The sequence below is a fragment of the Centruroides sculpturatus genome, unplaced genomic scaffold (genome assembly GCF_000671375.1).
Source record: "Centruroides sculpturatus isolate CEXI.00-Female unplaced genomic scaffold, Cexi_2.0 scaffold233, whole genome shotgun sequence".
Lineage (NCBI taxonomy): Eukaryota > Metazoa > Arthropoda > Arachnida > Scorpiones > Buthidae > Centruroides > Centruroides sculpturatus.
The window spans coordinates 467,104-486,027 of record NW_019384616.1 but is presented as its reverse complement, the minus strand read 5'-3'; the positions used below and the strand labels follow the sequence as shown (position 1 = coordinate 486,027).

The 18,924-nt window shown below is 25.8% G+C and overlaps 1 protein-coding gene and 1 long non-coding RNA gene across 2 annotated transcripts in view; one reads left to right on the top strand and one right to left on the bottom strand.

Moving 5' to 3' along the window:
* The window catches only part of LOC111625378, a 20,319-nt gene extending 14,256 nt beyond the window's left edge, over positions 1-6,063 (bottom strand). The window contains exon 1 of the long non-coding RNA XR_002756718.1: positions 5,857-6,063. This is a non-coding gene — a long non-coding RNA (uncharacterized LOC111625378). The remainder of the gene's footprint in view (positions 1-5,856) is intronic.
* LOC111625389 (QRFP-like peptide receptor) overlaps positions 1-18,924 on the top strand; it is a 120,589-nt gene that overhangs the window by 58,617 nt on the left and 43,048 nt on the right. Inside the window, exons 2-3 of the mRNA XM_023368525.1 lie at positions 12,963-13,150; positions 13,220-13,477. Of these exons, the coding sequence (XP_023224293.1) occupies positions 12,963-13,150; positions 13,220-13,477 (446 nt within the window). The remainder of the gene's footprint in view (positions 1-12,962; positions 13,151-13,219; positions 13,478-18,924) is intronic.

Genomic DNA, 18,924 nt, shown 5'->3' with positions numbered 1-18,924 from the left:
TAAAATTTATAAGATTATTCTATTTTATTTCGTACTCTTTTAAATTATTTTTTACAACGATATAATATACTTTGATTAATAATTAACCTTACAGACTATTACATATATATAAAAGAAGAAAAAATAATATATAATTATTAATAATATCAAAATATCAGGTATAATAATATAGTTTATGAAGTAAGTCGTCAATCATTAAATTTAATTCTTCGATCATTTAGCTTGGTTTGCCAGGGACATAGCAGAAAAATGACGATAAATGACATATATACAATACCTAAACTTGGCAGAAGTTGATATATCACAACTAGACTCTATATATCATGTTTATTTCTCTAATGATCTTTCTACAAACATATCAAATACTTCTCAACAAACAAAACTTGATTTATTTTACAATATTCTATTAAAAGAAATTTATACATTTTCTTTCTTCACATAATTAACAAAACAAATCAAATATTTGTAAAGGCGTATAGTACATACTTATACATTAATTTCTCTTAAAAATTTGTCTAAAATTTATTTCTCTACTTTAAATACTTATTGTAAACTTCCATTCTTATTCGGTAATTATTTTTATTTATTTATTTGTTTATTTATACAGACGTAAAATTATCATCCCCAAAATAACAAGCATACAACTATTAAAACATAGAGCAAAAAGTAAAAAAATAAATAGCAAAATAAATATTAATAACATGTAAGATATTATTCAAATTTCTTTATATTTTCAGTGCAATATATTTATTTAAAATTGGATTTCGTATTTAAAACAATTTATGAAAAATTCTTAAAATTAATTCTAAATCACATCTCTACTTCAACACACACACACACAAAACAATATAATAATTAAATACTGTTTATAGAATGTTTGGTCTGTATTTATAAAATTAGTTATATATTTATATAATACAAAATTTATAATTTATGTGTGGGGGCACCATTTCGTTCACTCTGTTTGAAGCTTAATAACTTCTGTGCCTTTGGTCGAAATTTTCTGAAATTTTGCAGGAAAGTTTATATATTAGGAGGATTGATGCTGTTAAATTTTGGAGGTTAAAGGTCGATGGGGCGGGAAGATAGAGAGAGTTATGTGTCATATCTCGAGTAGGGTCGTTATTAACATTTACAATTTTTTAAAAAATAAAACAACTCATTCCTACTCTCAAAATTAAGTTTTTTTTGTCATTTTATAATAATTAATAATATAAAAAGTTTATAAAATAAAATATTGTAACAGATAGTATCACTACAATTTTCTATTTTTTGCCGGGAAAGATACGCAACTCGTTGCTGTATTCGAATACTTGAAATTCTAAAGCTAGTATAATAAAAATACATTGTACTTGTTTGCAAAGAAATTCGTATTAATTTGTTTAAGTACTGTTTCTCTGTGTTTAAGTGATGAGTTTCATTATCAGGAGACACAAGATATTCGCTTTTTTTTTTTTTTTTTTGGCTGTTCTTCACTTCGTAGAACTAAAACAAGACCTGTTTTCTATATTTTTTAATATTCTTTTTACATATTTAATAACTCTATAAATTCATTTTCAATGATTTATGTACCTATTTAATTGAATAAAATGGTAAAACAAGGTTAAAGTTGAAAAAATTTTGTTTATTTTATATTCATAACATTCGTGTGTTTCAGTCTTCAATGTGCTAGTCTATATTTTGACAATATAATTTTAGAACCTGTATATTAGTGGATTATAATTTTTCCAATGTAAAGGGCAAGTTTACACTTTATATAACTCAGGTTTTAACTTAAAATTGAAGGAATAAAATTCAAAAAAAAAAAAATAGAAGAGAAAGAAGAAATCGAGACAAAATTTTAATATAATTTACTGTCTTATTAACTAGAAAAACTGCATAAAGAGCGCACGCTATCCAAGTAGCTGTTATTGTAACGAGATGCTTCGAATCTAATGCAAAGCATATTGAATTTTGTGATTCTAATAATTATCAAATATAGAAATGAATTATTATATTCAGATAATATGCTGATTATATTCATTACTACTATATCCTCTCAGATAATCATATCGTATAAGACAAAATACCCTATTAACAATCGTTTGACAGCATGTAGTTTGTATTAAATTACATACTGATCAGGTTTGTATCTAGTTTTAACAAGTAAAACTGTTTCAAGATAAAAATCCTTGTTTTTTTACCTAATGAATAGAGAATTCACTGTCATTTTTAATATATTCGTAGACATATCTGAATTGTTACGAAAGAAATTGTTGGTTTTACAAACTGATACTTTCTGGAATCTTCGTGTAAATAATATGCGATTTTATTTGTATATTAGATTGAAAAGCAGTTTTCAGTGTAAAAATCTTGTAAATTTAGTGAAATTTTAAAAAATTTGTAAACAAATTTACATGTTTAGGCGGGGAGAAAACTTAAAAAGAAATGTCAACTCGCTATGTAATTTTGTATTTTTGTGAAGTAAAAAAAAAAACGAAAGAATTGTGAAGATTTCAATTTATTTGTGTACATTTTCTAGCTACAAATGTCTTTTTAGGAATTTTTCGTCTTAGTTAACTGTTAATTTTAGTCAAAATGTTTAAAAACAACGTGTAGAATTTAGAAGAAACTTTGTAAATTAAAAAAAAAAAACAAAATTTCAATATTTACGAGTATTTGAGATTTTTCTAAAGTAGAAAATCTGAAAAACACTTTTATGAATTTTAAACTCTACATTTAACTTTGTCTATTAAAACCATAGAAACAACACCGATAAATAATGCAAATTGTTTTACTATTGTGTTATATAAGTACGGAATTGACAATAAATAATTTCTTTTCATTCTTTTTTTAAATTTCTATAATAGAAAAATGAAAAAGAAGGCAGAATAAATTAGCGAATATAACACTTTTAAGTCTGATAAGATTGAAAAATATAAAGGAAAATCAAATAAAAAAACATTATAAATAAAAGAAAAATTATAATAATTAAATACGATTAAAGTGTTTTTTTATATTAAATAACTTATATCAATAATTGTTTCCTATGAAATGAGTTCTGAAATGTAAGAATTTCAAGCGATAAAACTTGAAATTCTTGCATTTCAGAACTTATTACACCCTTTTTATATATAAAAAAATATATATATATATAATACGATGATTAAGACTTATTATTGATTACTCTTATGATTTATTTACGTAATGCTGTAAGAAGGAAATAAAAGATTAAAAGAAGCCGTCGTGTAAAGTGAAAACAAAACTAAGTTAATTGACAAATGGTTTTTCTTTTATATGAGTGTAAAAAATGAAGTTTAGGTAATTCATTATATTTTTCGAAAATAAAACAAAAACGATTATAGCTTATTGTGTATAATTAAGTATGCAGTATGAGTGATAAATTTACATATTTATAAATTAACGTGTAAATCTATAACGCTAAGATCGTGTCATACAATGAATCATAAGAATTTGCTTATAAGTTCGAGCTCCTATCTGACAATGCAATTAAATGTCTAGAAAATCGTTATTTTCCTAGGATTTCGATTCCAATTTTTAACTTTATCCACCAAGAAATTATGATTTAGATTGTTAATATTACTCCTTCGTATCTTGATGCAACAGACTGTAATCAAAAGTTGTTGTTTAATTAAAATATAATTAATTTACTTTAATAAATTCTTTCTTAATAAAGTAATTTCAACGTCAGTAGTTTATTATTTACTTATTATTGAAGCGTAAAATTATTTTTATTATTATGAAAAGAATGATTATTTTAACAGGAAAAACTTTAATTCTTCTTTTCGAGAATTGCAATTTTTATTATTTACAATTACTAGACTTTATTGTTATAATTTTAGTTTATAATCGTCTTTAAGGAATAAATCCGTTTGTTTTTCAAAGAAAAATAACGTTGTACTAAGTATTCTACTAAGTTAAATAAAAATAATTAAATAAATTCATTTCTTATAAAAAAAAATATATGTACAGATATGTTTATTCTTTCCCTTATTTCTAAACAATTTACGACAAGAAAGTTGAATAAACCAGCCACAATATTCGCTATTCCTAATGGTTTTGCCGAATGTCCCTGTTTACTGGGCATTCGGCAAACAGCGAATGTATGAATGCGCTCTTATATGTAATTTTACCATAAATCTATCAATCCTACCTTCTGGAAACAAAAATTATTTTATGTTCCTTATATTATATTCGAAACTACAGAATTTGTACGTATAAAAGCTTTATTTATTTAAATTAAAACATGTCACATAAGATACAAACACAGAAGTATGCGGAATACTAAAGATCCATTGCATCCTTTTCATTTCAAATATATTAATTTTGTTAATGCAGTTACGTAGGAAGTCATACGTGGAAAATTATCTGTTAATCTTGAAAGTGATCTTCAAGATAACTTTTTAACGAGCAAAGGTAACGTAAAAGCTTCAATAACAAAGTTAAAAAGCGTTATTTAATTAGTCTAAAACAATTTTCTGGATTCTTAATCAGCATTGTGTAAACAGATGTTCAAAGTATTAATCCTTTTAAAAATGAACTTTAAATTCGTGAGCAATAAAAGTAATTGTTTTAAGGTTTTATCCATTCTCCATGCACGATTTCCTATTATAATTACATTAACAAAATTAATACATCTTCAGTACTTTTGAAATGAAAATGATGCAAGGGACTTCTGACATACCGTATGTAGACTTTATTTTCTTTCATTTTGTGAATATATTAAGAACCGCGTGAGAAGTTCTTAAACTAATTTAAATTTTTAAAAATAAATCAAAGAATGATTAAGGAATCACCGAAAGATGATGGATGATATTTTAACAATTTTTTTTTCCTTTGTGTATTAATATAATCGTTGAAAGATTCGTACATGATAGATAATCTTTAAGTCTTCATAATCTTCTCTAATGGATGGCATTAGAAATAAGTTATGAAATTAAAAATAATATAATGTAATTAAACTGCAATTTGATTAATTACTTCGGTAAATTTTTTAATAATTTATATACTAAACTTGTTATAATTTAAATTTCTTTTACATATAAATTACGCAAAAATGAAGGAAACCTACAGGTGTTAGGTTAGAATTTTCTTATAACCAAATCTGTTTAAACCAGAGGATAAAGTTCAGTGGGCAGCTTTTTCTAAAAGAGAAAATAAACGGGGTAGATCAGACTGAAGGACACGAGGATCGTGGTTAATCAATTAAATATAGTCAGCATAGGAGAAGTAATATGACCAAGTATATTGTTTAAATAAGCAGAAAAAAATAGGCTGCTTAAAGTGGAAGTATTCCACCACCTCTTTGATTAATTTGTTTTAAATATATATGCGAATAACCAAATAAAGAAATAAAATTAGCGATATAAGACAAAGAGATAAACCAACTTTCGGTAAAGACATAAAAATCATAAGAATTATATAATATAGACGAGAGATAAGAGCATTTATTTTTGATGGAACGAACATTTTGCAAAGATATCTTAAGTGGAGTCGTTAAAAACATAATTAAATTTTCATATAAAAATTGTATATAGAATATTATTTATAAACATTAAAAATCATCACGTGTAGGATGATGAATCCGTAATCTGAAACCGATTCTAAAACTACTGAGTAATTACTCAATACACAATTATTTAGAATTTTACGAGTTAAAATAATCCATCATTTTATATAATCTAGCTCAATTTATCTCACTTGGTTCAGGTATAATAAGTTTATTATTAGATATTTTACATAATGAGTTTGATATTAATGCATCATTTCATGCATGGCTTAACGACTACTTTCTCCTTTTATACTTTTAAGAATAAAATGAAAAATCGGTGAAAATGAAATTATTTATTTGCATACTTTTATACTTAGAACATTATTTAGTTTTTCTTGCTCGTATAAATTCTCCTTTTTCAGACAATAGCACGTTATATCTTCTTGTACCCGGGCAAATTTAAATTGGGCTCAATGTATAGTGATGACATTAGACATTTTTCTTCGGGAATTTTTGGGAAATCCCCTCTCTCGTTCGTTTTTTAGCGTAACCTCTGATGGGTTCAATATACTTTATATATAGATTCCACCTGTAATATGGAAAAATTCGGAGACACACTTCATTTTCAGTTTTACAAATATAAGCAACTTTATAAGTAATGTCTATATTTTAGTTTGTAATTATTGTGTTTTTTATTGTTTTTGATGTGTTGTATTTTATTATAAATTTAGGGAATTCGGTGCAAGGGGAGCTTAATTTATGCTTGTGAAAGCATTACCAGTAATTTTGTAAAAATAAAATTAAATCTACTTTTTTTTATACAGACAATCATTAAAACTTTTAAAATAAATTTAATAACATTTATTAAATCGAATAACAGTTGATTTCTGTGCTTTCATCCTTAGATAATTTTTAATTACGGCGTGAATGTAACGACCATCAAAAAATATGGCTTATGACATTCTAAAAACTTCTACAAATTATTCTTTTATATAAATTACATTATACATTTTTTTTAAAAAAAAATTCAGTTTATAAATATTCAAAGCTTGTTTTTTGGAAGTTAAAGAAGTTCATGTAAGAGTAAATAATAATTTTATTAATAATTTTACTTCTTTAATAATAACAATTTGATTTTTGTTTTGACAGTAATAAAACAATTTTAGTTTAAATAAAATAAAAATCTGTTAATAATATTTATATATTTTATCAAATTCTACTGTTATTATAACATTTGCTTTTAACAATAATGATATTTTTCTTTTGATAAATGTTCAATTTAACATTATTAAATTAGGTAAAAATTCCCTTGAGTGTTTTTGTTCTAACTTTTATCGTTACTAAAAGCATTTTTTAAAAATTCAAGTTGCTTAATTTATTTAAAGAGATATTTCATCTCTGTTAACGTTCTACTACTTATAATTCTAATGTCAAAATAAGCATGTTTAGAATTTTTATTCCTTCATCTATAAAAGTTATGAAAAGATAGAAGATGTTAAAGGTTCCCTCCCCCTCTTTAAATAGCATCATGTGCTGTCGACAGAGTTAGATGTTATTTATTGTTATAAAGAATTTACAGAATACAAAATACTTTCAAGGTAGTTTTGTTATTTTTAAATGGTAAAGTTCTAATTTAATTTATAGTAAATTAAAGTATAAAGTTCTGCAGAAAGTTGAGATTTAATAAAACGTCAATTGCAATTTATATAATGTTGAAAAGTTAAATAATTGAAGTCCATATACAAAATTTCATTTTTTTTTTATAACTTAATAAGTTATAAATCTTTTCATTGTCCTTTATGTAGTTTCAATGTTATTCGTCAATTAAATTTTTAACTTATTATTTTGAAGTATAATAACGAAATCGTGGCTTTAAACATAAAAGAAAATTGGATAACATAATTTGTTCAAAAAACTCCAAATTTTTCACTTGTTTTATGGCTGGGAAAGCTCATTTAATGATAATATAATGCCATGAACTGTTCATTTTTATTCTTTTTTTTCAATAAAACAAAAAATAGAACGTGTGAAGTGTGTAATATAGGTGTAATAAAACTTAAATTGAATAATTTTTATAACTATAATGATTATCTTTTAAGTTGATACATGAAATAAGAAAAAAAAAAGTGATTAAAACTTATAATTTAATTATATATCGAGAATGTTATAAAGATTTTTATGCATTCTCATGTGGCTTATAAAATAAATTGTAAGATAAATTTAAAAAAATAAGTTAAAAATAGTTGGTATACAGAATAATCCATTCTTTTTTGTAAATCTATACAAAGAAGAATTAATTAAAATAACAAGAAATTAGAGATTTCGTTATAGAAAATTTCATAAGTAATTTCACCATTTTAACTTAAATTCTAATCATTTTGCATCTTTATATATTTGATCTATAGGACAATTGAAATTGTCCTTTTAATAATCTGCATATTACCATTAAAATATCCAATATAAACTAAAGAGAAAGTCACGAAGAACTTTACCAAACTGTTTTCCATTAAGTCATAAAAAGTAAATTAAAATTTTAATGCACTAGACTAAATTTCACATGTTTATGTACTTTGTTCGAAATATTAAAATGATAATTATTTATTATAACAGACAAGTTCAAAATAACGATAGTTATAAATCATTTATTTAATAATCATTATATTTCGTTCACTAACGTTTATCTCGATCATATCGTTAATCCCGATTATGTTTTCTCATGTGAAGTTAACATGAAGTAAGAGGAATCGATCAATAATGTAACAAGGGAAGTAACCTAATTCCAAATCAATAATGGAGTTAATCCCATATCGATTTCCTCAACGATATCGTGAAGTGGACATAAATCGATTAATAATTTTTATTTTTTATTATGTATATATATATATTCTTTATTTATAACTCGATTTAACGGAGATAATTTTCGTCGTATCAACTTTCAAGGAAGAATTAAGCTCCACTTCTAAGGCTTTATATTCTTTCTTGGGAATAAATTAATTAAAAAATGATAGTTTATCTTTCTCTTATATCATAAAATGTTATTATTAAAGACTACAGAATTTTAAAAATATATATATATTTAATAACTAATAATAACTTGTATGTTTTTAAAAATAAAGAAATAAAATAAACAGTTTATATAAATATTTATTTAAATCCACCATAAAAGGGTTGTATATAAATATGTAACATTTTAATAAAAACTTTTATAGATATATAAAATAAATGAAAACTGATGGAGCGAGCGAGCAATTCATTAGGATTTTTTATGGGTGGATTTCATTCCTTATCATCCCATTTGTGGGCCTAGTCGAACCCATGATGGGAATGGAGAAACGACAATCTTACTTAGTGTCCACTGGGCGAAGAGTTTATAAAACAAGCAATTATATATTGTGACATCGTTACAATGCAGGACTGCAATTTTTAATCATATTTCCAATTTATTTAATTTAAAATATATGCTCTCCACCTCAAACTAACTGTGGCTTTCCCCTGTACATCATACTTTTCCTTTAACAATAGAGTCGTGCAGGTCACCTATTAACTGCTTTCAGGGAAAGTTTTGAATTGAAATAACATGTCTTTCGGTTTGCATCGGAAGTTTGTATATAGTTAATTAGGGCCAACTGTCCCTAAGGTTCCCTTATCTGGTCTCGGATTTTAACTATATAACTCCATTCGAGATTAAGCAAAGATAGACGGACAGACGACAGTGGAAATTTATAGGTCTACAATTTTTTCAAATTGCGGCACAAAAATACAAGCAGCTACATGTTTAAAAAATTAGCCGTTTAACAGAATAAATCTCAAACGAAAGAATGAAATTATATTTGATTATTTAATAAAATTCTGAAATATTTCCAAAAAAATGTTTTCGAATATTAAAAAATGGGTTTGTTTTATACGTTAAAAATAAAATAAAATTAGAAATTTTTGACATAAAGCCAAATGATTAAGTAATTCGAATGCAAAAGAAAAAATAAATTTATATAAAATAATCATCCTCTATAACAAATAATAAAGGAAAAGAAGAATGCAAATACTAATTATACAGTAAATATTTCATTTTCTTTTATTTTTTCAAATAGACCTAATCATTTCTAAAACAATTCATCTCTAATCAATTTTAATTAATTTTTTAATGCTTAATAATTCAAATATACAGCCAGAAGTCGGTGTAAATTGAAGACAAGAGAGAATTATATATATTTTTTTCTGTATACTTACATAAGAATTTTTTACATTAAACGAAATTCTATCGAAAATTAGTTGGACTTGTCTCCTATAATTAGAAATATAAATAGCATATTAATAATTTTTTCTAACGAGTTTGTTTTTTTTATTACATTTTCATTTATTTTATGGTTGCATTTTTTATTTTATAGGTTCAATCATTAATTTTAATATTTTTTTATTATTCAATTTACTTTAGAATTTTTTTCTTATTGCATAAGAATTTTTTGTCATTTTTCTTCATTCACTTCAATAACTGTAAGATTTCTGTGACTAATGAATTGAAACAATGAGAAAAATTTTGTATCTATGTCAGAAAAACTTTTAAAGCTTCTAACCACATTAAACTTTAGCAAACAATAGAATCGTCAAGAGGTCCACAGAAAATTATGAAAAATTAAATTACATATCCTTAAATGTTGTGTAAACATTGGCTCAGTAACGTTGTATAATGGATAAATCCCTATATACAATGGTCTCTATTTCTTTTGGCTCTGTTTTACTTTATTATATTTATATTAATTTCTTATTGTATACAAAATTTCTCACTAGAGACGACAGAAGTATGAGTTATTTGTCGTAAAGACAACGCTTCTTCAAAGGGATATCCTTATGCAGTTTTAATTATATGAAAATATTTTTTCAAATAGTTTAATTTCAGTTATTAAAACCAAAACATCAGTAAAAAAGAAGAGCTGATAGAAAAAAGTTAAGAATAGTTTGGCCATAAATATTATGTTGATTAGAGACGAAAAGTACTCACTTATATTATGAATTGTTTAGAAGAAATACTATTAGATACAGCCATGGTTCAAGAAAAGTTTAAATGAACATTTATCTAATAAATAAATTTGTTTAATGTGATGTTAATTACATTAAACTCAATAAAACACTGCTTAATTTTAAAGATTTCTGATTCATAAAATAAATTACTTCTATATACTAAAATTAAATTTAGTAGCCGAGTTAATTGCATCCCCCAAAAAAATGAAATAAATCGTCATAATAAATTGAATAACAGGCTTTTTTTTATTTCGTCAAAGATACTTGAACTATTATTTTCTTCATTGAGAAGTTCTCGCATCAAGAATTATAGAGGAAGCTGTAAAATAAACGCTCATTAATAAATCTGCTAGTACGATCGATTTTATAAAGCAGAACTCTCTTAACTTTCGCAAATCTCTGAGAAAATATGCAAATATGCTAAAAAAAAAGAAGATCGCATTCCTTTAACAACAGAAATTAGACGGCTCTCATGATGAAAAATTTAATCAAAATATTTGAGCTCAGAATATACTTTTTCAATAAAGATAATCGTGTAAAAGAGAATTTTCTCTCTAGAAGATAGTAAATGGTTGCCGAAATTAGACGATTCAATTGATATTTATTTAAATCTATTGTTATCAGCACACGAGGCATAGTTTTATAATATAAAAATTATATATTAATAGTAGTTTTGTGTTTCTAAACAGCTAATAAATTCAAGCTTTATATATCGTGGTAGCAATAAAACATCAAAAACTAATTCTAATTTTCTTAATTTAATAAAATTTTCTCTGAAAGGAATTAGCTAGCTGACCGGCACTACTCTATTGCTAACGGAAAAGTATGATTTACAGGGGCAAAATTACTAATTTGAAGTGGAGAGCATATATTATTAAAAAGTTATTTAAAATATAGTTAAAAATTGTGACGGTATTACAATAAATAAGTTTTATGGCGTGGAAAAAGCATGCGTGTCTGTACTACATGCAATTTTATTGCTTACTTTCTAAAACTAAATTTTAATTGATTCTAAAATTTGATAGAGTGAGCTTAGAGGAAAAAGTAAAATAAACTTTCCTCATTCTGAAATTAGAAAACGAACTTAATAATATTGATTTTATAAATAATTCTCTCGAGAAATTAAGAAAGTCTATAAGAAAGTACTTTTTTCTACTATATTTTCACTTTATCGTTTAATAGCGAAGCGATAAATAATTTAATCTGTAAAACTCCTAAAAAGTTTTTTAATTTATTTAAAATTAGACAAATTTTTCTACATTTTTAAACTTTTAAATTAGAAAAGATGTGTAATTTTATCAAAAATAACCACCTTCTTTTCAAATTATCTAATTGTTTCTATTTGAAATAATTAAATGTACTAATTACATGACTAAATTTTTATAAAAAGAAATTAAATGATTTTTTAATTTAATAATTTATTTTTGTTATTGTAAATTTAGATTCAAAATAAGAAATTATTACATTAAATTAAACGTAAATCATTAAACATAAACACAAACTTTACGTTTCACGCCAATTAAGGTGGTGAAAAATCTTAAAATTTCTAAATGTTTTATAATTATGTAAAGTATTAAAGATAAAATATGAAACTATTATAGACCTTCGTAATTGTTATCTTTTTTCTAATGTATAGAAAAATTTCCGTAATTTTTTATATAAAATAATATACTAAAAATAAGTTATTTTCGAAAAAAAAAATAAATAAATGATTTGTTTACAGTAAAGACATCAAACAGAATTCAATTTTATATCCAATAGAGCACTTGGCAGTGATCACCAAACAGGAAAATCCATTGTTATCTCACAACCTTCATTCAAATCCATCTTCTTTTATACCATTACAACAGTTAAATGATCGCAGGAAAATTATGTAAACGTTTGTTTATTTCAATTTAACATCATCTTTTCATATCTTATAATACTATTAACTGTTTATCAAAATTTGGACTGGATTGATGGAATAAAGCCACGCAACAAGAGTGGTTTACCAATAGGTTTCATCCCTAGAGGATTTTCTTTCAGAAACTGGTTTATATTGAGGTGTTAGACACGTGAAAAAACTCGGAAAACCCCACGTGGCCATCTCGTTGAACACCAAATAGTAATGTTTAATGGGTTTTATCTACTGGTGGGCTATCAAAATTTGAGATACTAAAATAATTTCGATAGAAAAGCTAATTAAATCTTAAACTATAATTACAATCAGTGTGATTAATAGCATTTAAAAACATCAAATAATTGTCTTCTGTTTGAGTTAAATTACTTCAAAAATAACTAACGAACTTATTTAAAATTAAGTTCAATGAAATTCGATATTGTTCAGTAACTAATTAGAACTTATTACAGATATTTCAAATGAGTATCAATAAAGCATTGATTGGTTAAACAAAACATACGAACAAGCTTTAAATTTTTGAGTTATAAATTAAAATATCTCTACTTATATTTTCAGTGACCAGCCTAGCATCCAGTGTATTGACATTATCAGCCATTGCTTGTGATAGATTTGTAGCTATTATTTTTCCTCTTCACACACGTATTACTAAACAACGCACCAGTTTTGTAATCACCACAATATGGATAGTGTCTATGGCATCAGCAGTACCATTTTTAATATATAGAGAACAGAAAGAATTGCAGGTATAATAATAATAATAATAATAATAATTTAAGTTATTCTTCAAATAAAATAATATATTTTATTTTCAGTGGGAAAATATTGTTCAGAAAATATGTTCTGAAAAATGGCCTCCCGTTACAACTTACGACGAGGATTTAAACAAATGTGTCACCCATTATCCATCGAAAAAATTTTATTATTTATTTATAACAGTCTGCTTATTTTTCATGCCAATAATGATTATGTTAACTGCTTATACCTTAATAGTATGGAAGCTTTGGATTAGCGAATTACCCGGCAATAAAACTACAGCGAATGTTACCATGCAGCATCGTGCTAAGAAAAAAGTAAGTATATGTAAATTTCTTTGTTTTTTTAATGTAAAATATGCCATTTTCATGCTAATTAAACTTTATTTTTTTAACTGAAAGGTGTAAGAAAATTCTATTATTTGTAGTTGTATCACGTTCTAAAATATATATTGCACGAGTGAAGTAATAACTTTCTTCATTTTAAAATGGAATGGTGAAGAGCAATTTCATTTAATTTTATATATTTATATTCATTTTTTCCCTTCCTCTTATTTTTATTTTTTGAATTTCAATTGTAAATATTGATTTTGGAATTAATTTCGTTGAATATCCAGAAATAAAAAGAAAAAAGATACAGAATTAATTAAGAATTTGAGTATAATTAAGAAAACTTTTTAAAATAGTTAATATTAAATTTTCAAGATAATAAAACTTTTGCTTATTTTCTATATGTTATGTAATTTTTATCTAAATTGTGCAGATTCTACATTACTAGCTTCCACAATTTTATAAAAAAAAAGTAATAAAATAAAAAGTTATACCGAGTGATCGTATTCAAGTATCCATATTCAATGCCGTCTAAAGAGATATATAACAGTTCAAATACTACCAAATCTGGTATAGTAACATTTGGAAATATGCAGAATACATTTCCATACAAAAAAAAATTATATAGTAAAGGTATAATGTAAAAATAATAAGCACAACACTACTGTTTTGGCGCTAGAAAAGAAAAAACTTCTTAAAAATAAAAACCAAGGAGAAAAATTAATTAAAATATACATAATTTGAAAACGAATACAAAAAAGTAACTTGGAACGTTTTTTATTACGTCTTTTCATGTTACAGGAACACGAAAACGAACGTAATCGACCGTTCCTTCTTGTCTAAGATTATGAATATTTTGAATTATGTTTTCGTCTTAGATTTTTATTATTATTAAATTTTTACAAACCACAATGCTAGAGAGACTTTTAAACGTAATTTTATATAGTTTCTTGCAGGAAAAAATAAATAAATAAAGATCGACTCTTCTATTATTTAATTCCTTCAACCTAAGAAAACATACTAAGATGATTATTTTTTGTATTTGTCTTCAAATAATATATATTTTGTAAATATAATTTACATTCCACTCTAATATTTACTGATCATTTTCCATATAATTCATTTATTAAAACTATTTATAAAAATTTCATGTTAACACGAAAGTTAATAAAAGAATTTTTGTTACATATCGAATATATTTACAAATTCATTGCTTACAGAATTAAGATAAAACACAGGAGACTTTTTTTCCTATTTTTATATCCTTATCATCATGACAGATTTACATAAATATAAATATATTCTGTCTGAGTGTGACAAGTTCAAGTATTTTTCTCAATCTTTTGAGATAGAAAAATCTTCAGAATCGTAATCCTAGCAATTTCTCCATCCCATTTTGTAAGTTATCATTCTTTTCCTTTTTTTTCCTAATGATTTTCTTCTTGTAAACAACATATTACATTTCAGTTGATTATGTTTTAAACGTCGTAACGTCTAAGTAAAATAAATTAATGACGTAAATTTAAAATACAAGTAAAATATTTTTAGAAATATTATTTTAATTAAAGACAAAGTAAAAATTTTTCATTTTTAATATAAATTTTGAATATTGTCAGCATTGAATTTTAATAATTAAAATCTTTTGCAAACTTAATTACTAAATGCGATCATAAAATGTTCTTGTTTTCTATGAATTATTCATATTATTACAGAGAAAATGTTCAGATTTATTATTAAAGTTTAAGTCACTATTAAAATTTTACTAGTCGGGGACCGTTTATTAAAATTTAACTAGTAGTAAATTATTTTTCTTTGATTAAAAAGTTAACTCTAAAACTACTTAGAAGTTTATAAAGTAAGAAGTTTAAAATCTAATATTTAATATGTGGATTATAAAATTATGAAAATTTTATTTAAAAATCCAGCAACAAATTGCTTAACTTTTTCGGCAACATTTGGTGACGCCATCTGTTATGATATTTTATTTTAAAATCTGTTTAGATTTTTAACTGTTATAAAATAGCAAAATGCGTTATGTTTAGAGTAGGGGTGAGTTTTATAAACAAATTGTAAATGGTAATATCGAATAAAATCGTCATTAAGTCCGACCCTAATGGAGATACACACGAACCTCTTTACTTCCCCACCTCTTGACATTTAACCACCGAAATTTAATAGCATCAATTCCCTAATATATAAACCTCCCTGCAAAATTTCAGAAATTTTCGACGAAGTGCACGGAAGTTATTAAGATCAAATAAGGTGAACAAAATCGTGCCACACACACACACACTAACATCCATACATAAGAGTACAGAAATTACCTCCTCCCCAATGTTTTTGCATTTCTCGACGTTTAAAGGTTTCCTGAGTCCAAAAATGTAAAAATCTGTGGGTCATTTTTTGACTGATCGCCATACTTTCCCTTTGTTATAATATATAAGAGAGCCGGGAAGGTAAAAACAATCTTTAAAACTTTCTAAGGGATCGCCCGTAAATTACGTAGCGCCGTCGTACATACCTACCCTAAAAATTATGTTATGCATATTTTCGATCAACCCCTTTAATTGTTTAAGGAATAATAAACAGTATGGATTATTGAATATTACATTATTTAATTAATTATACGTATAATGTTTAAAGCAGTAACATAAATGGGACAGTTATCTACACAACACTTCAAAATAAACGTGAATCATTCTGTTACCCAATGATCGAGATTCTAGCATTACGTAACGTTTCTGTAAACACCCCACTATGTTGCATGCGTTACGTAATTTATGGACAGTCCCTAACTGTCAAATTCCTATAAATAAATTTGATAAGTTGAGTACGTTTTACGTTTCTTTTTCTTTCATTTGTTCTTTCCGAATATCAAATTAAACTTTAAATATTAGGAAAAAGCACGAATAAGATGCCAAAATTTTGTTTTGTTTTTTTAGTATTATGTGTACCTTTTTATGATATCAATAGTATAGTTATATAGACGAATATATTGTACAGTACTTATGGTAATATTCCTTTATTTAAAGGTAACATTCTGAATAGATTAAATAATTAATTACCGGATAGTTTAAACTAGATATTAGGCAATTTTATAGTAGTTCTAAAAACGTAATCTCTCTTCTCCACTAATGTTTTTACATTGAGCGTGGTTCTAGGTAAGTATGAACTTTTAAGGTTACTTTTAAATAAATTTATATCATGTAAAAACTGTATCACACAATACTTTCCTTTATACAAGTTCTAGTATTCTATCGATCATGGTAACGAGTATTGGATCATAAACAAATATAGATGATTATATATTTGTGCTTGTCTAGGCAGAAATTTAAATTGTATATGCCTAAAGCAGCATTGTTCTTCGAATATTGTGATTGATTTTTAGATACCGATTTCTAGAGAAAAGCCATATAAGCATATTTCTTCCTGAAACAGAATCAAAATATTTAGCAAATAAGTTTACAGTTATTCCTCACTTAACGATTACAAAGAAAGATACGAGTATATTTATAATTATTTACACTTTTGTTGAATTTTCTTCACGAATTTAATTGCAGGAAGTTGCAAACCCGATCCAATAAAAATAATATTAAATGAATTCTTTTCTTGAAATCTGATAGATATAATTTGTATTCATTATAATTTTACCTTTTTCCAATAACACCAACGTATTGTACATCCACATTAGAACACGTAAGGCATCATTTATTTATTTATTTATTTATTTATTTGAAAACTCCATACATAAAATTAATTTTTAGGAGGAGGGGTAACATTAATAACTTTGGTTAATAAATTATATTTATTCCATATAGACTCAAATGAGTCGTTGATGGAGAATAATCCATGAATTCTATCTGCTGGATTTTTACAAACAACATTATTAGTGCAAAAAACATTATTAGGAAGTGTTGATAGACGCAGATATTCAAAATCCTGGCAGTCAAACATGTAGTGATTTAAAGTCGCATTTCCTTTCTTACAAAACGAACACATTTCCGATGAACGTAGGTCAATACACAAGTGTTTCCATATTAATCGAAACTTATTTAGACGAATCTGTATGATCGTTTTCTTAACAATAAACGGTAACTGCTGATAATAAATGTAAAAACACCGATTGTTGTCTAATATTTCTGGATACCATAAATGATACTTAGCCTTAAGAATCCTGTCCCCCTCTTCTCTCAAGAAAAGATTATCAAACTCTTGTAAAATTGTATTTGCATAATATTTCAAAACATCTGGAGAGGAATCTATTAAGGAGAGTGAAAAACCTATTCTATTAAATAGATTCTCCAGTTTAGTAAACCAACAGTATTTGAACGATCTTTTCGATGGAAACTTCTTGAAGGTTAAATAAGCCTCGCATTCCAAAGATGATGGGTCAGAGATTATGCTTGTCAGAAAATTTAAGGTCAGTTTTATCAAGCGTTTCCGAGGAAACTCAAGGCCCAATTCTGATCTGATTGCATACGATGGGACCGACCTCTCGAGACCAAAAAGACGACGANGAGTTGTTTCTTTACTTTAATTTGGGTGTTATGTTGTTTTTAGTGTATTGTGTCAGCCTGCCTAATTGCTGTCTCATTTATTTGTGATTCTATTCTTCTTTGCCAGGCAGGCTTGTGATAGAATTGTGTTTTGTATGTGTTTATCTGCGATTGTATTTTCAGTCCATGGTGTGTTACTACTGTGACTGCCCCAGCATAAACTAATGTTTGAATGTCTGAGAGTGTAGAAATTGAATGAATGTAGTTTGGTAGTGAGTTTTACATAATTTAATGTTTTTCCTACTTCCTTTGAAGTGTTGATTTTTGGTATTTGTGGTCTTTGTGTGGGATCTGTACCTGTATATTTAGTGAGTATTTCCTGAAATATAAGTGAGAGCGTATTAACTAATTTTATGTCTATGTTATCAGTGATGGATGGGGAAGTGCCTGTAGTATCATTAGTTGTAGTTGTTGTATGTGTGCTATTATCAATGCTTGTTGCTGGATTATCCTGACAGGTTACGTGATCTTTATTAATGTTAAATGTTTCTGTCTGTTGATGTATTTGATCAGCAACCTGTTGTTTGATAAGTTCAAGTGTTGTTTGTGGGATAAGGTTGTTGTGTATAATTGTTCGTTTTTGATCAACACTCTTTGTGTGGTGACAGTGAGGTGAGGATATTGTTGTGTGAATCTATGGTGTAGTTGTTGTCTGTATGCTGCCATGTTTGTTTCGAGTCTTGTGATGGTGTAGTAAGTACGGATGATAAACTCCTTCATTGGCATGGTTTTCCAGCCTTTGTGGTATGTGGATGCATTGCCACAGAAACACCGAGGCTAGGTTGATTCCTCACATCTGTTGAGGACATTGCAGTAGCCATGCTTGGGCCGGCGCTGCTTTCGCCACCGGTAACCAAGGGAGACTGTGGCCTATTTTTC